At 36.9% G+C, this 19906-nt stretch overlaps 4 protein-coding genes and 1 non-coding gene across 5 annotated transcripts; 3 read left to right on the plus strand and 2 right to left on the minus strand.

The window, feature by feature from the left end:
- Positions 1 to 253: 253 nt before the first annotated feature.
- LOC125206347 lies at positions 254 to 3302 on the plus strand. The gene is made up of 7 exons (XM_048105614.1): positions 254 to 1227; positions 1372 to 1627; positions 1730 to 1954; positions 2038 to 2211; positions 2414 to 2602; positions 2680 to 2793; positions 2885 to 3302. Exons 1-7 carry the CDS (start codon positions 254 to 256, stop codon positions 3212 to 3214), a joined length of 2262 nt encoding a protein of 753 aa, XP_047961571.1. The 3' UTR covers positions 3215 to 3302.
- Positions 3303 to 3388: 86 nt separating this feature from the next.
- Positions 3389 to 4680, plus strand: LOC125204257. Its single transcript, XM_048102859.1, has 2 exons — positions 3389 to 3587; positions 3655 to 4680. The coding sequence occupies exons 1-2, from the start codon at positions 3519 to 3521 to the stop codon at positions 4519 to 4521; spliced, it is 936 nt and encodes a 311-aa protein (XP_047958816.1). The 5' UTR covers positions 3389 to 3518; the 3' UTR covers positions 4522 to 4680.
- Positions 4681 to 4985: 305 nt separating this feature from the next.
- TRNAK-CUU lies at positions 4986 to 5058 on the minus strand. Its single transcript has one exon. It is a non-coding gene; the product is annotated as a tRNA-Lys (tRNA).
- Positions 5059 to 5713: 655 nt separating this feature from the next.
- LOC125207289 (U-box domain-containing protein 45-like) lies at positions 5714 to 10278 on the minus strand. Its single transcript, XM_048106566.1, is given in 7 exon segments — positions 5714 to 6570; positions 6573 to 6709; positions 7118 to 8298; positions 8609 to 8716; positions 8934 to 9119; positions 9393 to 9492; positions 10106 to 10278. Coding segments are annotated over 6 exon segments (2304 nt in total). The 5' UTR covers positions 9444 to 9492; positions 10106 to 10278; the 3' UTR covers positions 5714 to 5929.
- A 6469-nt stretch (positions 10279 to 16747) lies between these two features.
- Positions 16748 to 17179, plus strand: LOC125206348. Its single transcript, XM_048105615.1, has one exon. It carries the CDS (start codon positions 16748 to 16750, stop codon positions 17177 to 17179), a length of 432 nt encoding a protein of 143 aa, XP_047961572.1.
- Positions 17180 to 19906: the final 2727 nt, after the last annotated feature.

The following is a 19906-nucleotide window of genomic DNA, read 5'->3' on the forward strand; positions in this document are numbered from 1 at the left end:
TTCTGAACACATATATTCTTGGAATGAAGTTATTTTTCTTGCTAATGTGACACAATTTCATAAAAAAATTAAATAGATTGAGGTAGAGATATAGATTTTTCAATTGAAAGTCTATAATTGTAAGTCTTTATACCTTGATAATGTGAATAGTATATAATGAGAGAAATCATAGTTAAAGAACACCTATAATCTCCCGCACCCTCTTTCACCTTTGCTTGGTGAATGTTCATATTATGTCTTCATTTTCACTTAAATGCAGAGTGGGCATGGAAATCATTCATCAGCTGGTGCATCATCAGATGCATGGAAGTCAGTGAAACGTTATGTTTCTTCGTCTAAACTTGCTGAACGAAGCATGTCACTTGTCAAGAAGAGCTCTAGTCCCCCACTAAACATATCTTCTCCCTCATCCACAAATTTCCAAGATAGCAGTGGGGAGTTATATGATGCCTCCAAAAGCACTCCATTTATGCAAGTACAGTCCTTTGATAGACTTGCACATGACGCTATGTCAGCCAATCATTATGGAGAATATGGTGCTAAGTCCAACTCTTTGTACTCCCTTTCTGCTCGAGAAAAGGAGTGGCAGTCCGAAGCTTTGCCAAATAACAATGCACAGGCTGGATGGGCGAAGGTTCAGGAAAAAATGTCAAGGAAAAATATTGAATTGGATGAACAGAGTATAGAGGAAAGATTGTTGCAGAAATTGTCGGAAGAAGAAGCCACTAGACGGCAGATTGAAACGCGAAGTGATAACCTTGCTCCTAGAAGACCAGCAATCCCACCATCGCGGCTGAAGCATGCAAAGTCTGTTAAGAAACATGATTCAGTCAAAGTAAATGGAGATCTAGCCGACACTTACGTTGGGGGGAATTCGCCAGACTTGAATATACCAAATGGATCAAACAAGGTAGGTAAAATCAGTGGAACAGTTGAAAGAAAAGAAGCAGAAGCTTATCATTCTCTTCGAGAAAATGAATGGAAAATGAGGGTCGAGATGCTTGAGGAAGAATTGAGGGAGGCAGCAGCAACTGAGGTGAGTTTATTTTCCATAGTTGCAGAGCATTCCAGTTCTGTACATAAGGTCCATGCTCCTGCTCGGCGACTATCCAGATTTTATAAGAATGCTTGCAGAACAAGATCACAAGCTAAACGAGCTAGTGCAGCAAGAACTGCCGTATCTGGGCTAGTTCTGGTTTCTAAAGCATGTGGAAATGATGTACCAAGGTATTTCATAGTTTCAGATATATAGAACTTTGATATTGTCTGATTCTTGATGTTTGTTATGTAACATTTTCAGATATCACATACACTAATTTTCTTCTCTATCATGCTGTAAATTTGACTGACCTGAGAAGCTATATTTTTCAGGCTAACCTTCTGGTTATCCAATTCAATAATGTTGAGGTCCATTATCAGCCAGATTGCTGCAGAACTGCCAAATGAACCAAGTATAAATAGTAATGATGGAAGACTTTCAGACACAGCCCGTCTTAAGGGTAAGGGGCATCGGTCTCAGTCAATTGATGAATCCGATGACTTGGAAGACGTCTTGACATTCCTTATTGCACTCGAAAGAGTTGAATCATGGCTGTTTTCTCGAATTGTTGAGTCCATTTGGTGGCAGGTTGTTTGTTAGTTTTCTTTGTCTGCCAAAACATACCATCATTTATTAATTTTCATTAGTCTCAGATACATTGAAGGCCAATTTGTTTTTTGTTTGCTGTAGACTTTTATACCACATATGCAGCCCACTGTTTACAAAGACAGTAACAAAGAAAGAAGCTCAAGTAAAAAGAAAACCAGCTCAAGAAGAAATTATTTGGGTGGTAATGAGCAGGCAAGTTTTTCAATAGAGTTGTGGAGGAAAGCATTCAAAGATGCCCGTGAAAGACTTTGTCCAATTCAGGCACGAGGGCAGACATGTGGCTGCTTGTCTGCACTGGTTATACTGGTATCTCTTGATATATCCTACGCATGAAAACGTTCATACATGACTTGACTTGATGTATAACAATGATTTCTCTTTTGCTTTAGGTGATGCAGCAGTTAGTTAATAGGCTCGATGTGGCAATGTTCAATGCTATTCTGCGTGAATCTGCCAAAGTTATGCCGACTGATCCTGTTTCTGATCCCATTAGTGACACCAAAGTCCTCCCAGTGAAGCCTGGCAAAGCAAGCTTTGGTACTGGAGCACAATTGAAAAATATTGTGAGTGCATACGTGATGTTACATGAAAATTATCAACTTTATAGTGTCCGGAAAGATTATAGTAACTACTTTCTTTTTTTAAGTTTCTGTTGTCAGTATTTGCTTTTTGCGTAATGCTTTGTTACAATTTTCTCAGCCACTTACCCTTAAAACTAGTACATGTTTTGTTAGCAGTTGGTTTAATGTTCTCACTGCGTTGTAGATTGGAAATTGGTCAAGATGGCTCACAGATCTCTTTGGATTAGAAGATGACTCAACAGATGATGAAGGTGTTACTCTTGGGGACATCAGCAAACCAAAACCTTACAAGGCATTTTGTCTCCTCCGTGCGCTGAGCGATCTCATGATGCTTCCCTATGAAATGCTCGTTGATGTTTCCACAAGAAAAGAGGTGACATCTCTAGTCTACTAGCATTACCTATTTCAACTTCACACTCGTCCAACCATTTCCTTTTCCTTTTTCAAAAGGTCTGCCCAATGTTCGGCCCAGCAATAATCAAAAGGGTTCTAAAAAACTTTGTCCCTGATGAATTCAGCCCCGATCCCATCCCACCATACGTAATTCACATCCTCAGTGCAGAGGTTAGTATCTATCATACATCTCTTCATCTTCAACTTAATCAGTGCAAATTTTCAAAACATCGAAGTTGAAAAGGATTCGCTCTGCATTCAGGAGAGGCCAGATTCTCCAGAGGAGATGATCACAAGCTTTCCCTACGTCTCAACTGGTACAAAGTATTCACCGCCGCCAGCAGCTCTGCTGTCCTGTGTGGGAGAGGTAGGCAAGCAAGTGCTCAAGAGTAGCAGGCTTTCGACACTGAAGAAATCCTACAGCAGTGACGATGAGATGGATGAGCTGGACTCGCCCTTGACCACAATCATCCCCGATAGCTACCAGAGCTCTGCTGCATTAGCAAAGCTTAGCTTCATGCCTAAGGAAAAGGGAGGTACCAATGCTATCCGGTATCAGCTGCTCCGTGAGATATGGAGAGATGATGATTAGTTATGTGGAAGATTTTTGTAGACTCTTATTATTTATGTCAAGCTTCTTCAACAACACATACTATTATGGTTTAGAGTTGCAATTTCTATTTGCCTGTTGCAATTTTGATTATGAAAAATCATAGTAATAGAAAAATAAGGATATGGATTTAGTTATAACAGCATTTTCCCTCTCTATCTCTCTCTCACCAACTCCAACGAACAAAACGGCCACGCTGAATGGCAACCATACAGCATCCTGAATCCATGCTTTTTTATGCATTCTTTCGTAGCTGTAGCCTTTTTGTTCCACACCATTTCCAAAAATGGGGCTTCTCAATCTCATTTGGCTTCCTGCAAACATTCTAAAGTCAGCGGCTTCCTCTCTAACTTCGGTATCATCTTCATCTCTCATTTTACTTGCACTTTCTTCTACTTTCCTAACCGATTAATCCTTCGCAGCCATGGATTTCTCACGGACAAACCGCCAGAAAATCGCCACGGCGGCGTCCCCTGCACACGTGCGGCGCTTCCTGTGTAGCCATCGCGCGCAAAGCCAGCGCCAAGGCGCAGGATCTGGACGCGCCGCTTGGACCGATGGCGAAGAAGTCCATCTCCATATTCAACACCTTCTGCCCCTCCTTCGTACACAGCGCGGCGCATAGATGTTTAGGTTTGCTGATCGTGATCGACGACCAAATCCTGACGATCGAAGGTAAAATCGAGGCGATCATCCCCCGATCGGCGGCCGTGTTCGACGGGATCGACGGGGTGGTGCGGCGCGCGGAGGCTCTGCCGGAGCTGCTGGACGAGGCGGTGAGGAAATCGGTGGTGGTGATCCGTCAGTTGCCGTTGGTGGATTGGGCGGTGGCGCGTCTGATCTCGTGGCTGAGCTTCGTGCTGTCGGTGCTGGTGGGGATGGGATGTGGCGAGAAGGAAATCAGCATCGACGAGAACTGCAAATCGGAGGAGCAGACGAAATCGGTGCAGTTCGAGAAGGGGTATTCGTACGCGGACGCAGCGAGGAAGGTGCAGGAAGACGAAATCGGTGGAGTTCCGAGAGAAGTGATACATTTGTCGGTGAAGAGGATGCATTCATGGAAGAGCAGAATAAAGGCGCTGGAAGAGCCGCTGTCGGCAGGGGATTCGCCGATGTACTCTTCGTATCAGTCGGCAAACACGTCGCCGGTGTCGGATTGCTCACAGGAGGAGAACCATGCCTTCGACCAGACGCTAGGATGCAGTTACAAGGAGAGCATGGATGACCAAATGGAGACGGAGGAGGAACATGTACATTTGAAGGATATTCCACTCATCCAATCAAACTGAACTACTTGCTAACTTTTTCACTTTTCTTTTCATACTAGAATTACAATATATATGTATGGCTGTCAAATTAAGTTCACTTAGGGTAGGGTGTCTGCTGCTACTTGATTTACATGTATAGATATTCTCTACATATCATTATTCATTATTCTTTGTTTTTCACATTGTTGTTTTAAAACTAAAATGAAACTTTCTAGTACTCCACATGGCTACTTCGTTTGAGTTGTGTGCCCAATTTTAAAACTTTGAGGGTAAACCCAAAACAGTGTCTCCAAACCGAGAATAAAAATAATAATCTAATGGTCTCGAACCTATAATTCATAAGCAAAAAATTAGAATAAATCATAAAAAATGGGCTCGATCCAAAAACATAAGCAACAATTGGAATCCAATGAGCTCAAACCCAAAAAAACCCCACAAAAATGGGCTCGATCCCAATGCATAAGCAAAAAAATAAAAATAAAAATCGCCCACCGTGGGGCTCGAACCCACGACCACAAGGTTAAGAGCCTTGCGCTCTACCAACTGAGCTAGACGGGCTTGTTGTTCTTCTGTATTTGTTTTATATTTATATTTTCAAATTACCAAAACAAGCAGTTTATGACTACTTGCATTCAGCATTACCATTTAAGGAAGCTCATCTGCACATGCTGTTAATAAATTCTTATGTTACTACTACACTGCTTCCTTCGAAGTGCAATTTATGCCTAAAAGATGCGTATAGAAATTTCTACTTATTATTTACCTTTCAAAAAACAACTATGTACCTAATTCATACATTATGCTTATTATTACAAAAAAAAAGGAGAATACCTTGACAAATTAAAAAACGGTGGCATTCCTTTTAACAATTAAGTTGTTCGATGAATATTTACATAAATTTCAAGAGTATACTACTCCATTCAACGTAGAGGGATATAATTTCGTAGAGTATATCTCCCCTAAAAAAGATAAAGAAAAGAATGAAAAGCAAAAGCTATAGACTAAGAGAGCTACAAAACCGTAGTTAGACTCTGGTATTCTAGCAAATTTGTATTTTTCATTTTCTTTTCTTGAATGCAAAAGTTTATTACATAGTGGCAAGTGGCAACTAGCAAATGAGCATATCTATGGGGAAAAAACACCTACAAAATTGGGTGAATTGCTTTCGCAAAAAACAAGACGGAAATTTGGAGCTCATTTCATGATGCAAAGCTTATACCAAAAAGTTACTCAGCTCCATATATGAATCCCAGAATTTACAACAAACTATTCACACCTATGATTTTCTTTATCACATTGCTCTTCTTCTACCCTTAGTTTATACTCTTACACCATCTACCCTACTGTGTTGCGTTGCCCCGGTGCGCCGTAGAACCCATTCGGTAAAACATCAGAGAAGCAGAAGACTTTTACAGCAGTAAACTCCCTTCTAACATTGGTATACAGAGAAACTCTTGTTCTTCCGCAAGAAACCCCATACCTTACCAACTTTTCTTCTGGAAACTGTCTTTGACTTTGTATCTTCAGAGGCCAGCCCCGTCGCACAAATATGAGACCCCGGCTGTGTAGGACCAGTTGGGGGGTCTCGTTGCCGCTGCTCCCGGAAAAACATCAGAAGCTTCTGCGCTTTCTGTTTTCCTCTCACAGTCCCATTCACTGAAATGGACACCAACGAAGGTATCACCCCTTCTTGTAGGACCATTTGACTGCACTTCTCACTCGCATTGCATAATATCACAAGGCAAGCCACAGCTTGTTCTTGTTCGATGGGCTCACCAAAATCCAGTATGGTGGCAAGCGAACTGATCAGCCCAGGAGTCTTTATCATCTCATCTCTTGCGGTGTTGCTTGAGGATAGATATATTAACACAGCAATGCATTTCTCGGTCCACGCCTGGTTGCCCGGGTTTGCGATGAGAGTTTGGAGGGTATCAACAATGCCAGCTGACAGGAGGTAAGGAATATTCGTGGCTTGACTCGAAATGTTATAGAGTGTGTGGAGAGCATCCAGTTTACATTGCTCGCGAGTTTCATTCTTAAGAACCTGGATCAAGAAAGGGACAGCCTCCTAGTTCCTATAACAGGCTTGACCTCCTCGAGGCACGAAAGATTCAGGTAAAGAGCTGTAGCTTCTCCGACAGAATCAGTATCGACAATCATGTTCTGTAATATTGGAAGTACTCCTGATGCCAGCATCAACTCTTTGTTTCTGAAAAGCACAGAAAAGTTGTCTTACGTGAGCATTCCAGTAATTTAGTATACACAAGCCCTCAAAAGAAGTGGTGGTGAGTGAGACGTGCCAAAGCATGTTCTTTAAAAGGCATTTCTGAATATATAGTCATTTTGGTCCAAGAAAAAAAGTTGATATATTCTGAATGAGTAGACGGACTAAGATATTTCTGTTTGTATTAAAAATTATGATACAATGTGTTACACATGCATGATCAGGAAATGGTAGAATTCAACACATGCTACTACTATTAGATTTCTGACATGGCTGGCGTAATGCCACATTGCCACTCATGTTTAATTACACAACCAGAAGACTTCTAGTCACCTTGTATATAGAGCATAGCTACTGAAAGCTTCAGAAATTGTAACTTGGATCTTAGCATACCTGTTATTATTTACAGCAAGGTTGAATAGAGCCATTGCTCCAATTTCCTGAGCCACCCCATTCTTGGCATAGACAGCAAACTCCAAAAATAGCAGCAATGCTTCGACAAAACCATTAGCCCCCATATAAATCCTGGCTTCCTCGTCATCCTTTAGCAAGTGTCTTATTTGCTCCACCACTTTGCATTTCTTCATCAAGTCATCCTCATTCTCCAATATTCTCAGATAATCCTTGTATTTCTGAAAGATATTGACTTCACAATCATCCTCCTGTGTAGAAATCTCTTCCTCTTCATTTCCTTCAGCTTCCTCAATGGTCCCACTGTCATTCAAAGGTACCACCTTAACACCCTTGCACTTGCACGAACTGATACTTTCTAATGACTTTGAATTTGTAGAGTCACTCTCTGATAACACTAACCGCCAGTAATTAAGGTCAAGGGACTCTGGTGGGCCATCCGGAACAGGAATACCATTCTGTTCGCACCATGTAGCCACCAAACCTTTAACACAATAATTTGGAGTCAACGATAAATGAGTGAGCTGCTGCTGAGTTTTAGGGCAAGTATTGTGGCCATCACAGAACCATTTTTCAATGCAAACCCTTTCATATGTTTGTCCAGAAGCTATAATAACTGGATCGTACATAAGTTGCAATGATATTGGACACCTTAACTCTTCAGGAGGGACTGTCATCTGGTCTGATCTCCGGAAATTGGACTTAAAATTAAAAGAATTCAGTTTTGACAGCTGTCTGTCAAAGGCACAGCCACTGCGGCCCAGAACAATACCATCATCCAAAGATGCTTGAACAGTAGGTGAGCAAGGCATTGAGCCTTGTGAGTCATTATCATCTGATAGCTCACTTCTGAACAACTTTGAATACTTCCTTATGAGATGAAGGAGATAAGCAATTATTGACTCTTTCCTTTTGTCTTCCTCAGCCCGAGCTCTGTCTATGAGCTTCTTTAAAGCCCTCCTCTCCCTAAGTGTAGCTCTTGAAGAGGTGATACCCAATTTAGAAGCAGCTTGGTGGAAGGATTCAAGCTCATTATTGTCATTTGAACTGCTGTTAAAATTCCTTCCTTGCTGGAGCAAGGCAATAATCTCATCTCCAATTTGCTTCTCCACAGGATCAAGTGCGAACTCAATCCTTCTGAGCTCAGCCAAAATTTCACCAATCTTGAAAAACACCAAAAAACACCATTCAGATGAGATTTAATGTAAGGTTGGAAAGACAATTTTACAAAGTATATGACTTGAAGATAACAATCCCAAATCAAAGAAATAATTACATGGACGCATCATCAATTAGTCTTCAAGTGCTCACAGAATTATTTATGTTTTTTTATTCGTTTATTTTAAGTTGAGTAAGTTTTCACCACCCATAGCTCTTATAATTCATGGAAACAAAGAGGTGAGATATTTCCACCATCAAAACTCAAATTTAGGACTATAAGCTCCAAAAATAAACAATACTACAAAATTGTACCTGCATGCCAATAACTTGTGGAACAATATCTTCAACCCGATTTAAACTATCTTCCAGGGAAGATCTCGCCTTCTCAAATTTTAGAACAACAGAATCTCCTGTTATTGCCTGGCGAGTAGAAAAGTAATAAAGTTGGTCACTGTTGCAGGCATGCTTTTAAATATAACTTTGAACTTGCTTTCAAATTTCTCTCTGGAAGTAAGTGAAGTAACCAATAAGAAATTAAGCAGTGTGACAAGATACCAAAACTACTACTTTGGTTATCTGATTGAGGTTCATATTTATGCAGGCGATAAAGTAAACAGGAAATCAGAAGCTTTCATACCAAGTACAGTTTACTACACTCTGCACAGTGTTGTAGAATATTCTTCGTCTTCTCGAGTGCAATGTGCAGAGCACATAATGCCTGAATTCCGGATGTGCTCCTTGGCCTAGCTGCTTCTAGGTCTGGAAAAATCGAAAGCACCTTCACATACATGGTACACAGGCTCTTGCACATCTGGCCATGTAACTGCACCAAGACCATATTTGGTCAATAAGTAAACATACCTACAGAACAGCCACCAAGAATGTCCGGGTGGGTGATCCACTATGAAAGCAATAATTATCCATAAGTTCATGTGAGCCAACAGTAAAGATTCTTCATGGTCAAGAATGGAGCTACTACAATAATTTCCAAGGTTGAACATATTTCCGAAATAAAACTATACAAGTCAAACACCAAGAAATATTTTTTTAATAAGCTAGCTACTATGAAAAGAAACCTAGCTATTGCATTCCATACCTTTGGCTCACCAATGGAGATTAAATTTTCTTCAATCTCAGAAGCATCCATTTTAAGAGTGGAAACAACGGTTTTGTTTTAAAATGGGATTTGCGAAAACCTGAAAATTAACGAAGAACGTAAGGTTTATGAATCATTCATCATCAGAGAGCAAATGAATAATTAATTAAGCTCGCAAAAATGCAGAAGTCTATCTTTCTCTTTAACCAGTTCATCATTAGAAATAGCAACTTGTGTGACCCAACTTGTTTTTAGCATGTCACATCAAGTTATTGAAAAGGAAATCATTAGTAACAAGACAATAATTAGTGATCAATGTCACTAGTAGAAATCATAGATTTAGTTATTAGTCCTTTCCCAAAAACAACGACTAATCAAAATTGAATAAGAAATTAGAAATTCTTAGCTGAAAATCTACACTTGCAATGAAAAATCGAAATCCATAAAACCAGGATGGAAGAAGAAACACACTAGAACAGGGAAGCAGATGGCAAATGAGGATCCAACATCAATACCACAAACGCAACTCTCCATCAGCTGATTCGTTTTTCGTTTTTGAAAAATATCCTTTCATTTTTTGTCAGTCAAACGATATTTATCAAATCATCAGCTGCAATTAGTAAAACTCAAACAGCTCGAAACTACACATAACTGAAGAAAGATACACCACATTTGAAAATAAATGCTTCCAGATTGCAACCGAAGAAACATACCAGAATCATCCGCAAAAGATCCAAGGGAGCCTTCATCAAACCGACATAACTGACAAGAAAACGATAATGCCGAAGCTTCACTAACTTCCAGGAAACAAAAGGCTTTCTAAATTTGGATCAGCAGATTTTAGTGAGAGAAAGAAGAGAGAGAAACAATGAAGGAGGGGCTGAGGGTTATTTTACAGTTTGCAGGGGCTTAAATGGTGAAGGAATATTAGAACTAATATTCTATTGGGAAAGAGAAGATTATTTAATATTTTTTCACTCAATATTTAATAAGAGGCATTTAGCGAAAATGATGTAGGGGGTAAAAATGGAAATTCAGTTTGCCGACTGCCTTGAGTTTGTCAGTTAGCAAATCGGCCATCAATGCATGGTAATTCCCTTTTGCCCACAAGGTCAATAATCAATAAGTACTACTAGTTCGTTATAGTACTAGATTTTATCAAACTTTTGAACTCCCCTAGTTTGAAAGGTACAAGAAGTTGATTAAAAAAATATTTTAATAGAAATATTAAATTCTAACAGATGTTTTATTTTTAATTTCAACCGTTTCTTGACTTAACGAAAGTAACTAGCGACTTTCTGATCTAATCTAGAGTTATAGTAGTATTAAATTAATGATGTATTTATAATTTTGTTGCTTTGTTACTTTGTTTAATATTTTACAATTTGAATATGGATAACATTAATGAGGGAGCATATAGTTCATAATAAAGAACTAGAACTAAAAGTGCAAACGTCCCGGAAGTGGGGTATATTAATGATATTAAGTGGTGCTAATATGACATCTAATTAGACCATCTCCAACGGTATTGAAAAATCTAAAATGCAGTAGAAAAATATCTCTAATGGTACTGCAAAACCAATCTCATTATAGGTTTTTGAAGAAAAAATACCTATCTTTAGGTTTGCACTACAAGTATACCAAAACCACTTTTTATAGTTTTAGTTATTACATTCAAGTCCAAATCAAATCATATTTATCAAAATAGAAGAAGAGAAGATAAAAAAATTAAAATATAGATATTGAAAAACTTACAGAGACATTTCAGCGGCGTGAGGAAGAAGAAGCTTGAAAAAATACCCTAATCCAATCTTATTTATATTTGATTAGTTATTAAATAGTGGGCTGGCCCATATTATTGTTATATTATTCAACATAATAAAAAAAAATCTATTATTTTAAGAGCCGTTACTTTTCAATACAGAATCAAAATGTGAGTATTAGATAGATTAAAAACATATCGGTACATATAAACATATAGAATCAATATTTTTTCAGAATTTTATTAGATAGATTAATTACTTAGCGGTGCATATAAATCTATGGAAACAATTATTTTTATGATGCAATAAAAAATAAAAGTAATTATCTTGAACTTCGAAATGCACAGTTGACCATTTGTAAGAACAATATGCAAATTTCGAACAATGAGTTTTAGTTATTTTATGTGTATGTCGTAGTATGTTTATGTACTTGTGGTATTTTTAAATGAATTTTAATTTTGAGTTTTAGTTATTTTATGTGTACATTGAAATATTTTTTTATAGTATTTTTATTGTATTTAATTTTTTTGAATTTTATAATTTACTCCCTCTGTCCCATATTTATAGTTACATTTAGTTAGGGCACGGGTTTTAAGGAATTGGTGGAGTGTGTAATTAATGAAGGGAGATGGTGGAGTGTGTAATAAATGAAGTGAGATGAAGGAGTGTGTAATAAATTAAGTGAGTTGGTTGAAGGTGGGTCCCTTGTTGACTTTTTGGTTTTTTATTTTTGTTTTGGTTTATTTTTGTGTTGATAATGACATTTGGGTGTAATTTTAGTGAATAATGAGGTAAATTTTATGTCCAAATATGGAAAATTTTAAATGTGACTATAAATGTGGGACGGACTTTTATGGCAAAATGTAACTATAAAACTGGGACGGAGGGAGTATTATTTAATAAATAATAGATTTCATATTTAGTTATATTAATTAATAAATCTTATATTATACTTATTTAATTTAATTTAAGATATTGACAAAGTGTCATCGGGTTAGTGTGTAATTTAGATAAAATATATAGGTGTGATTGAAAAGTATAAAAAGTTAGTGGGTGAGGAATATTCTTTTAGGTTTGAGTTTCAGTGTAAATGGTTGGAACAAAATCAATATTTAGCGTGACATTTACACTAAAATAGGTTTGAGTTTAGTGTAATGGTTGGAGATGTTCTTATAGCGCAGTTCGCTAAATCTACCTCTAGGAATTCCACAGTCTAGCACAATGTCTTTACAATAGAAATTAAGTTATCATCATCCCTATCATTTGTACTATTACAAATATCAACTTAAATTTTTTTTGCAATGTATATCAAGATGGCGCTAATCTCAATACCTTAATTATCCTTCATGCAAATGAAATCTCTATCTCTCTCTCCAATTTCTTATTACGATACATCCGATCTATACCGTATCTACGGTGCTTGGCTTCTAAGTTTGTGTGGCTATATGTTACCAGCTGTTACCAGTTCTAACGTAGTCAGGTCATTTGTATTGTTGGATTATGCCGACCTACACACAACTTCATAAAATAAATCCAATGATTGATTGATATTTTAAAGATTGTGACCAAGGTTAAGAGGAGACAACAAATACATTTTCTAAACTGCAGTGATGTGAGTGAATTATGTGATTTTTTTTTATTTTAATATTGATATGATATTATCGCTTTCATGTGAGTGTATTATGCTCTTTTTATTTATTTTAAACTTGCTATGATGCTGTCGATTTCAACATCTTTTTCGTTTAGAATTTCGGCAAGTGTCACAATTGTGGGCTAAGATGCTGTTTGGCTTAGCTTACAAGCTCAATAATCATTTCAAAACTATTGAAAAGTGTACGATAGAGTAGACGAGAGTCGAGACAACCACTATTAACTCATATAATGAGATTGCCTTGAAATACATGGGCACTACATTGCAAATACTGTATCTATGTTTTGCTGCGTGAACATATATATTTGATAAGTTAGGAATACCAAAATAGGGAATTATATATGGATATTTTTAATTGTTTGATATTATAATTAAGCTTGACTCAAAGCTAATATAAGATAAGGGCATTTCCTAATCTTACCAAAATTATAACTTTAACAATATTTGTGTAACCCATCAATTTATCAAGTTAAACCATGTTATTTAATACACTATACAAATTTAGATAATTTATGTTCTATCAAATAACAACGAAAAAAAAATCATATCTTTGCATATCTTGACATGAAGCCCGTATTTCTTATCTTATTTTACATATCTTCTCATATCCATCTTTTTTATCAAACGAGTCCTTAGAGCATCCACAATAGATGTCCGATCTCACGCCCTATTGTCCGAGATCGGGCTCGGGCATCCATTGCAGGTCTCGGGCGTGCCCGAGGACGACCGAGAGATCGTTCGCCCATTGCGGGGGCGCGCCCGATCACGCGTTGGCTGATCAACGCATTTTTTTTTTCTTTTTCAATTCTATAAATATACCTTAATTTCACTCATTTTCACACAACTCTCACACATTTCTCTCAAATCTCTCTCCATTGCAATATCTCTTTCACTCACTTTTCTAAAATGTTTCCCGGAGAAGATATTGGTCGGACTATGGAACGCGCAATGTTTGCTATCGGGAACCAGATTCTCTCCGGTATTCATGCAATACAAGAGCAAGAGCAAGCCGAACAACAGGCCCAAGAGCAGGTCCCGAGGCCTATCCGCCGATGGACATACGTCCGTCGAGATCATGTCCTAGATCATCAACGCCTGTTCGAGGACTACTTCGCGAAACATCTCCGGTGGGGCGCGCCGATTTTTCGCCGACGGTTTAGGATGCGACGAGAGCTGCTTCTCCAGATTGTTCACGCGTTGCGTCACACCCCAACCCTTATGACTTATGCACTTACTATAAATAATTTTAAAACTCAACCTTTATCAAGTACATATTTCAAAACATTCTAAACCATAGTGGGACCCTCTCACCACTCTATATACTATATATTTATCTGTATGCAAAAAATGAGGAGGAGGAGAAGGTTGCTAAAACGCGTCAGCCGCCGACCCTGATAACATGTTGAGTTCCTATGACCCACGTCAATCAAAAACGTCACTGATATCTTATTCCTGAAAAAATATTAGTGGTTTATATGAGCCACAACTCAGTGTATATAAATCTTACCTTTAATTCCACAACCCAAACAATCAATTATATTCTTTAACCAATATATATAACAAATAATCAACAAAATAAAAAATGATTCCATATCTATATGCATATGCCACTATTTCGCATGTCACTTTGGTTTGAGTTTGCTTCATTCTGCCTAGGGAAGTTAGATTTAGTTATTGCTTTCAATTTCTAAGTGTTTTCTATTCGGGAGTTGTTGATTTGAAGTTGTAGCTAAGTTAGTCAAATTTTCGTGCATGAGTTTCTTTTCTGCGCCGTGATTATCACCTTGCATGTCAGCCAGTAGAAGTAAAGTTGCAGTTACCGTTTAATTTAAGTTTAAGCATTTTAATCGATGGATCTTGAGTTTGAATGCATGAATCTGAAGTTTAGTTATGGTGTCCGTGTTCATATGATTTTCGTCAATACTTGGTGAGGAAGAAAACGTCAAAATCAACTTTATTTGGTCTACTTTTACTTTTAAGTTACTTTTTACTTTTGTTCCCTACTTTTCAGAGGTACTATCCAGACTTGTCAGAAAGCCCCCAGCCATCAGATACACTTTGTTTTCTAACTTTCCTCTTTTAGTAACTGTCTACTTTCCACATGTCTCTGATACACCTTGTCCCCTACTTTCACGAACACTCCCACATGTCTGTTATTTTCCCGCCTACTAGTCAGTAGAGTACTACCTTATTTCCTGTCTAGGTAAATCTCAACCCAAGCGTGGTAGCTAACCAAACACCCAGGAAAGTCACCACAGTTATCTAAACGTGTCCATCCTCGTGGGATTCGACCCTTACCTCCGCTATACTAATTAGTAAAAGTGGGTTGAGGAAATTTGTTTGAAGTCAGGTCTCGGTCGTCGTATCAACGACTCAGCTGGATCGGGAACCTCTTCCTGATCAGTTGGATACACTCCAATTCCATATGCGAAACCATCGAGGACATAAGACCCAGACCGAACCCACTTCAGTCATATGCAAAACATATCAATTGCATCAATTACATATCCATGTATTCCATCAATTAACTCCAATACCATATATAAACATATCTATTACACAAATCACATATCCATATCATATTCCACCCTCAGTATCAAATAACACATAACCACTTCAGTCTCACATCATATAATTCAATTATTCACTTCAATTTAACACATAGCAATCAATCACATAAAATATGTAAAATTAAAAGTGTGATTTATACACACCTCGTTGTGAAGATAATCATCTTCGACCCTCTAACTATTTCTTTCCTTAGTTTTTTTTTCTCCACCTTCCCTCCAAATGCATTATTCTTAATCTTACTCTCTGAACCTCTTTCCTCCTTTTCATTTTTCCAAATAAAATTCCCCTCGTAACACAATATGTGTGGGTATATATTTTAGTACATGGGTCGGTTTTTGCTTCCCCTTCCCCTTCCCATTGATAAAAGAACTAAATTTATATAAGCAACTTTTCCTAGATTTTTAAGCATAATAGTTCAAATATGGCCACGCATATGTTATATTATCAAAACCTATCCAGTTTGTTTAATTATTATTATTAGTTGCATGACTCGTATAGATGTGTTGCATGCAATCTTATAGTTTGAGTAGAAGTATAGTATGCAATATTAAATTAATACAACATTATCCCTTTCCTTATTTCTTTTATAATATAGGATAGTGTGTATTAGCGTGTGCGATACAATTATAAGATTAACTACATATGTATATATTTCATGCACACAGTAGTCTACTTATATATATGTATCCCATGCATGCACACACACATTAGGCACACATTTTTATAATTACTTAATCAACGAAACTATACGTATAATACATACTCCCTCCGTCCGGCATTAGAAGTCCCAGTTGAGTTGCATGTGGGTTTTAAGAAATGATTGAGTGTGTAATAATTAGAGTGTGTGATAATGGAACGTGGGATCCATTTGCACTATTATTTGTTTTATTTTTTGAATGTGTTTTTACTTGTGTTTTTTAGTGTTGTATTTTATAAAATTTTTATTTAACTTTCTATGGAAATGACTAACCGGGACTTCTAATGCCGGACGGATGGAAATGGCCAACCGGGACTCCTAATACCGAACGGGGGGAGTATAATTAAGCTAACTTAAATAGCTAACTAACTATATATTTATGTGTCATTAGTTAATATATATTTACATATTGAACTATATTAATTCCCCAATATAAATCAAACATCATCTTTTATTTTCATCTCTATAATACAATTGATAATATAATATGCAATAATGATAAAAGATTTAATTATGCAAAATAAAGAATGTTCCGGGTTAGGGATGTTACACGTTGGAGGCGCGCGACGAGTACTTCCGGCAGCGGGAAGATGCGGCCCACAGAAAGGGTCCATCCCCGCTGACGAAGTGCACGGTTGCGCTTCGTCAGTTCGCATACGGCACTACGGCGGACATGTTCGACGAGTATCTTCACGTCGGGGATACAACTAGCCGGGAGTGTCTGGTAAATTTTTGTGTGGGCGTTATTGGCGCCTTCGGCGCCACTTATTTGCGCAAGCCGAATGCCCAAGACTGCCAGGACCTGCTGCGGATGCACGATACGGTGCACGGCTTTCCTAGAATGTTAGGGAGTATTGATTGTATGCACTGGGAGTGGAAGAATTGTCCTGCAGCGTGGAGAGGCCAATTCACCAGTGGGTATAAGGGTACCCACCCGACGATGATCCTTGAAGCAATCGTTGACCACAGTCTTTGGATTTGGCATGCTCACTTTGGCGTGGCGGGGTCCAACAACGACATCAATGTGCTGAACTCGTCCAGTCTCTTCACCGAGCAATGCAATGGCAATGGTCCGATTATCAGCTTCACTGCCAACGGACGATAGCATCATATGGGGTACTACTTAGCCGACGGCATTTACCCGAGATGGCCAGTTTTCTTGAAGACGATCTCCTGCCCAACGGGTGCGAGGAGAGAGGTTTTTGCGGCAAAGCAGGAGGCTGCACGGAAGGACGTGGAGTGAGGATTCGGTGTGCTTCAAGCTCGTTCCTGGTACAAACATCATATCGTCAATGTCATATACGTGTGTATCATCTTGCACAACATGATTATTCACGATGAAGGTCGTGCAGCTAGCCAGTGGTCCGACGATGAAGCCGCTCTGAGCGCAGTTCATGCAGCCCCGCCGATCGTTCGAGGTTTACCCTATGGAATCAGCGAGAGATTACAAGCTCAGGAGAGCATGCGCAACCAACAAGCTCATCTTGATCTCATGAACAACATGATTGAAGAAGTTTGGACACGTAGTGGTCGTTGAAATTGTACCTCTTTATTGTAACTTTAAAAAAAAAATTAAGTAATTGTATATTTTTTTGCTAGTTCTTTAGTTTAGAAGTCTAATTTTGCTATTTATAATTGGTAAACATAAAAATTAAAATTAAAATTGAAATGAGAAATGGATAATAAATAGAGCATGCACTAGGGCTCTACCATTGCAGAAAGATAGGACGTGCTAACGTGATAACCACTAGAGCTCTCACTAGAGCATGCACTAGGACATCCATTTTGGATGTTCTTAGAATCAACAATTCTGTTTCATTTTATTTTCATACCATATTTGCTTGTGCATCATATACATTTATAATAAGCTAAGGCCGCAAAATTTACAAATATCAATAGTCAATACTTGTAAAAAGTTTTCATCTCAGCCTTTAATATAAACAAATATAGTAATAAGAATACAAATATATTTATACTCCTCTATTTATATTTATATAACAATTACAAATTCATAAGATAAATACTACTCATAATAAGATATTATAAGCCAAATGAAACAGTAATTCTTTGATATTTCATGTATTTCAACTTGCATATTTCGGTTACCAAAACAAAATAATTATGTCTATTTTCCTAGCTTGTTAATGAAAATTTGTCGCATATGCTATATAATAGTATCAGATTCTTATAACCACATTTACACGAAAATCTGAATTACAAACATACTATCAAAGTAGTTGTAATTAAGTTATTTATTTTTAACAATAAACTTTCTTTTTTTCATTTCTTAATTAAGGAGAAATTAAAATCGTTGAGTAGTTGGTCTCCCCTAAAAAAAGTGGTTGGCATAAAAAAAGAGAATGTGAATCAATCGTAAAGTGGAGTTATAGTATTTATATATTGATTTATTTTCAAAAAATAATCACAAATAAAAAAGAATGAATGGTTTACAATATTAAAAGCAGGTGATACATTGTTAGAAAATTTAAAAAATCAAGGCAAGTAAACTTTATTCGGGAGCTAATTATGAAGTGATCAATTCACATTTAATCACAATACACTTGGTTTATCCTACGATGAAATAACTGTACAGACTACAGATGAATCACGAGACAGCGGTCTACCTTAATAAGCTCATTTAAAATAATGAACATGATTAGCTGTGTCAGACATTGTTGATTAGGAAAGTATTTAGATCGATTAGGGAAATCAAATAGAGCAAATAATTGATTCAAGAAAATTGGAGCGAAATATTCAAATGTGCAGGGTCCAAAAATATGACCGACCCTGTCGTTTCCAAAGGGAGCAAGATGTGTGCAATGAATCGTTATATAAATGGGGTCTTGTTTTTTTTTTTTTTTTGAATGGTTAAATGGGGTCTTGTTTTTTTAATACAGTATCTAGTAGTAGTAGTACAACGTGGGTGCTGCTTATACGATTTCTTGTTTGCGTGGTTTATATATATAATACTCAAATTGATTAATGGATAGTAATAAATGTGGAGTATATAAATTGTCTATATAAAATATTTTTTTTAAAATTTTACATAGAAAATTATTTTATAAATTTTAATTAATTTTTGAAAAATTACATACTAATTATTCTATAACAATTTTAGAAAATATTAAAATTTTAAATTAAATATTAATGTACATATGAAAAAATACTATATTTTATTGTATAATTATTTCGAATTAAGCTCGAATCGAATTAAGCTCGAAACAATGTGAAAATTTGTTACAAATTTATCACATCATTTATTTCCTCTTTACTACTATAGAATAACATAATTAATAACAAAGTTAATTTAGAATTTAATTCAATAAATTTTAAAATTTAAAGATATTATGTATAGTACAAAGTCTCATTATATGCAAATTCACTCCTTATTGCAGAACTACAAAACTACTAAATTACAATTTTCAGATCTAGTTTTTATGGATGAGATGAGCAAATGTACAATTATTTTCGCCTTCATCACGAGCCTATTTTACTTCAGCCTAGGGCAAATAATTCATAACATATTAGGAGGATTTAACTTCATTCCTGAATACTCCCTAAGTCTCCAATTAAGAGTCGCATTTGCATTTCTGCACTCGTTTTTTTAAAATGATAATAAATAGTTAAAATGAAAAAATGGTAAAGTAAGAGAGAGAATGAGATAGAGAAGAATCTTCTTTACATGATTCTCTCTCTTAATTTACCATTTTTCCACTTTAACTATTTATTACTCCATCATTTTTACAAAACGAGTGCAGAAATGCAAGTGTGACTCTTAATCGGGGACATAGGGAGTATATATTACTTCATTCCAGTAAGTTTTTACTTCATT

Source organism: Salvia hispanica, chromosome 2, assembly GCF_023119035.1.
Source record: "Salvia hispanica cultivar TCC Black 2014 chromosome 2, UniMelb_Shisp_WGS_1.0, whole genome shotgun sequence".
NCBI lineage: Eukaryota > Viridiplantae > Streptophyta > Magnoliopsida > Lamiales > Lamiaceae > Salvia > Salvia hispanica.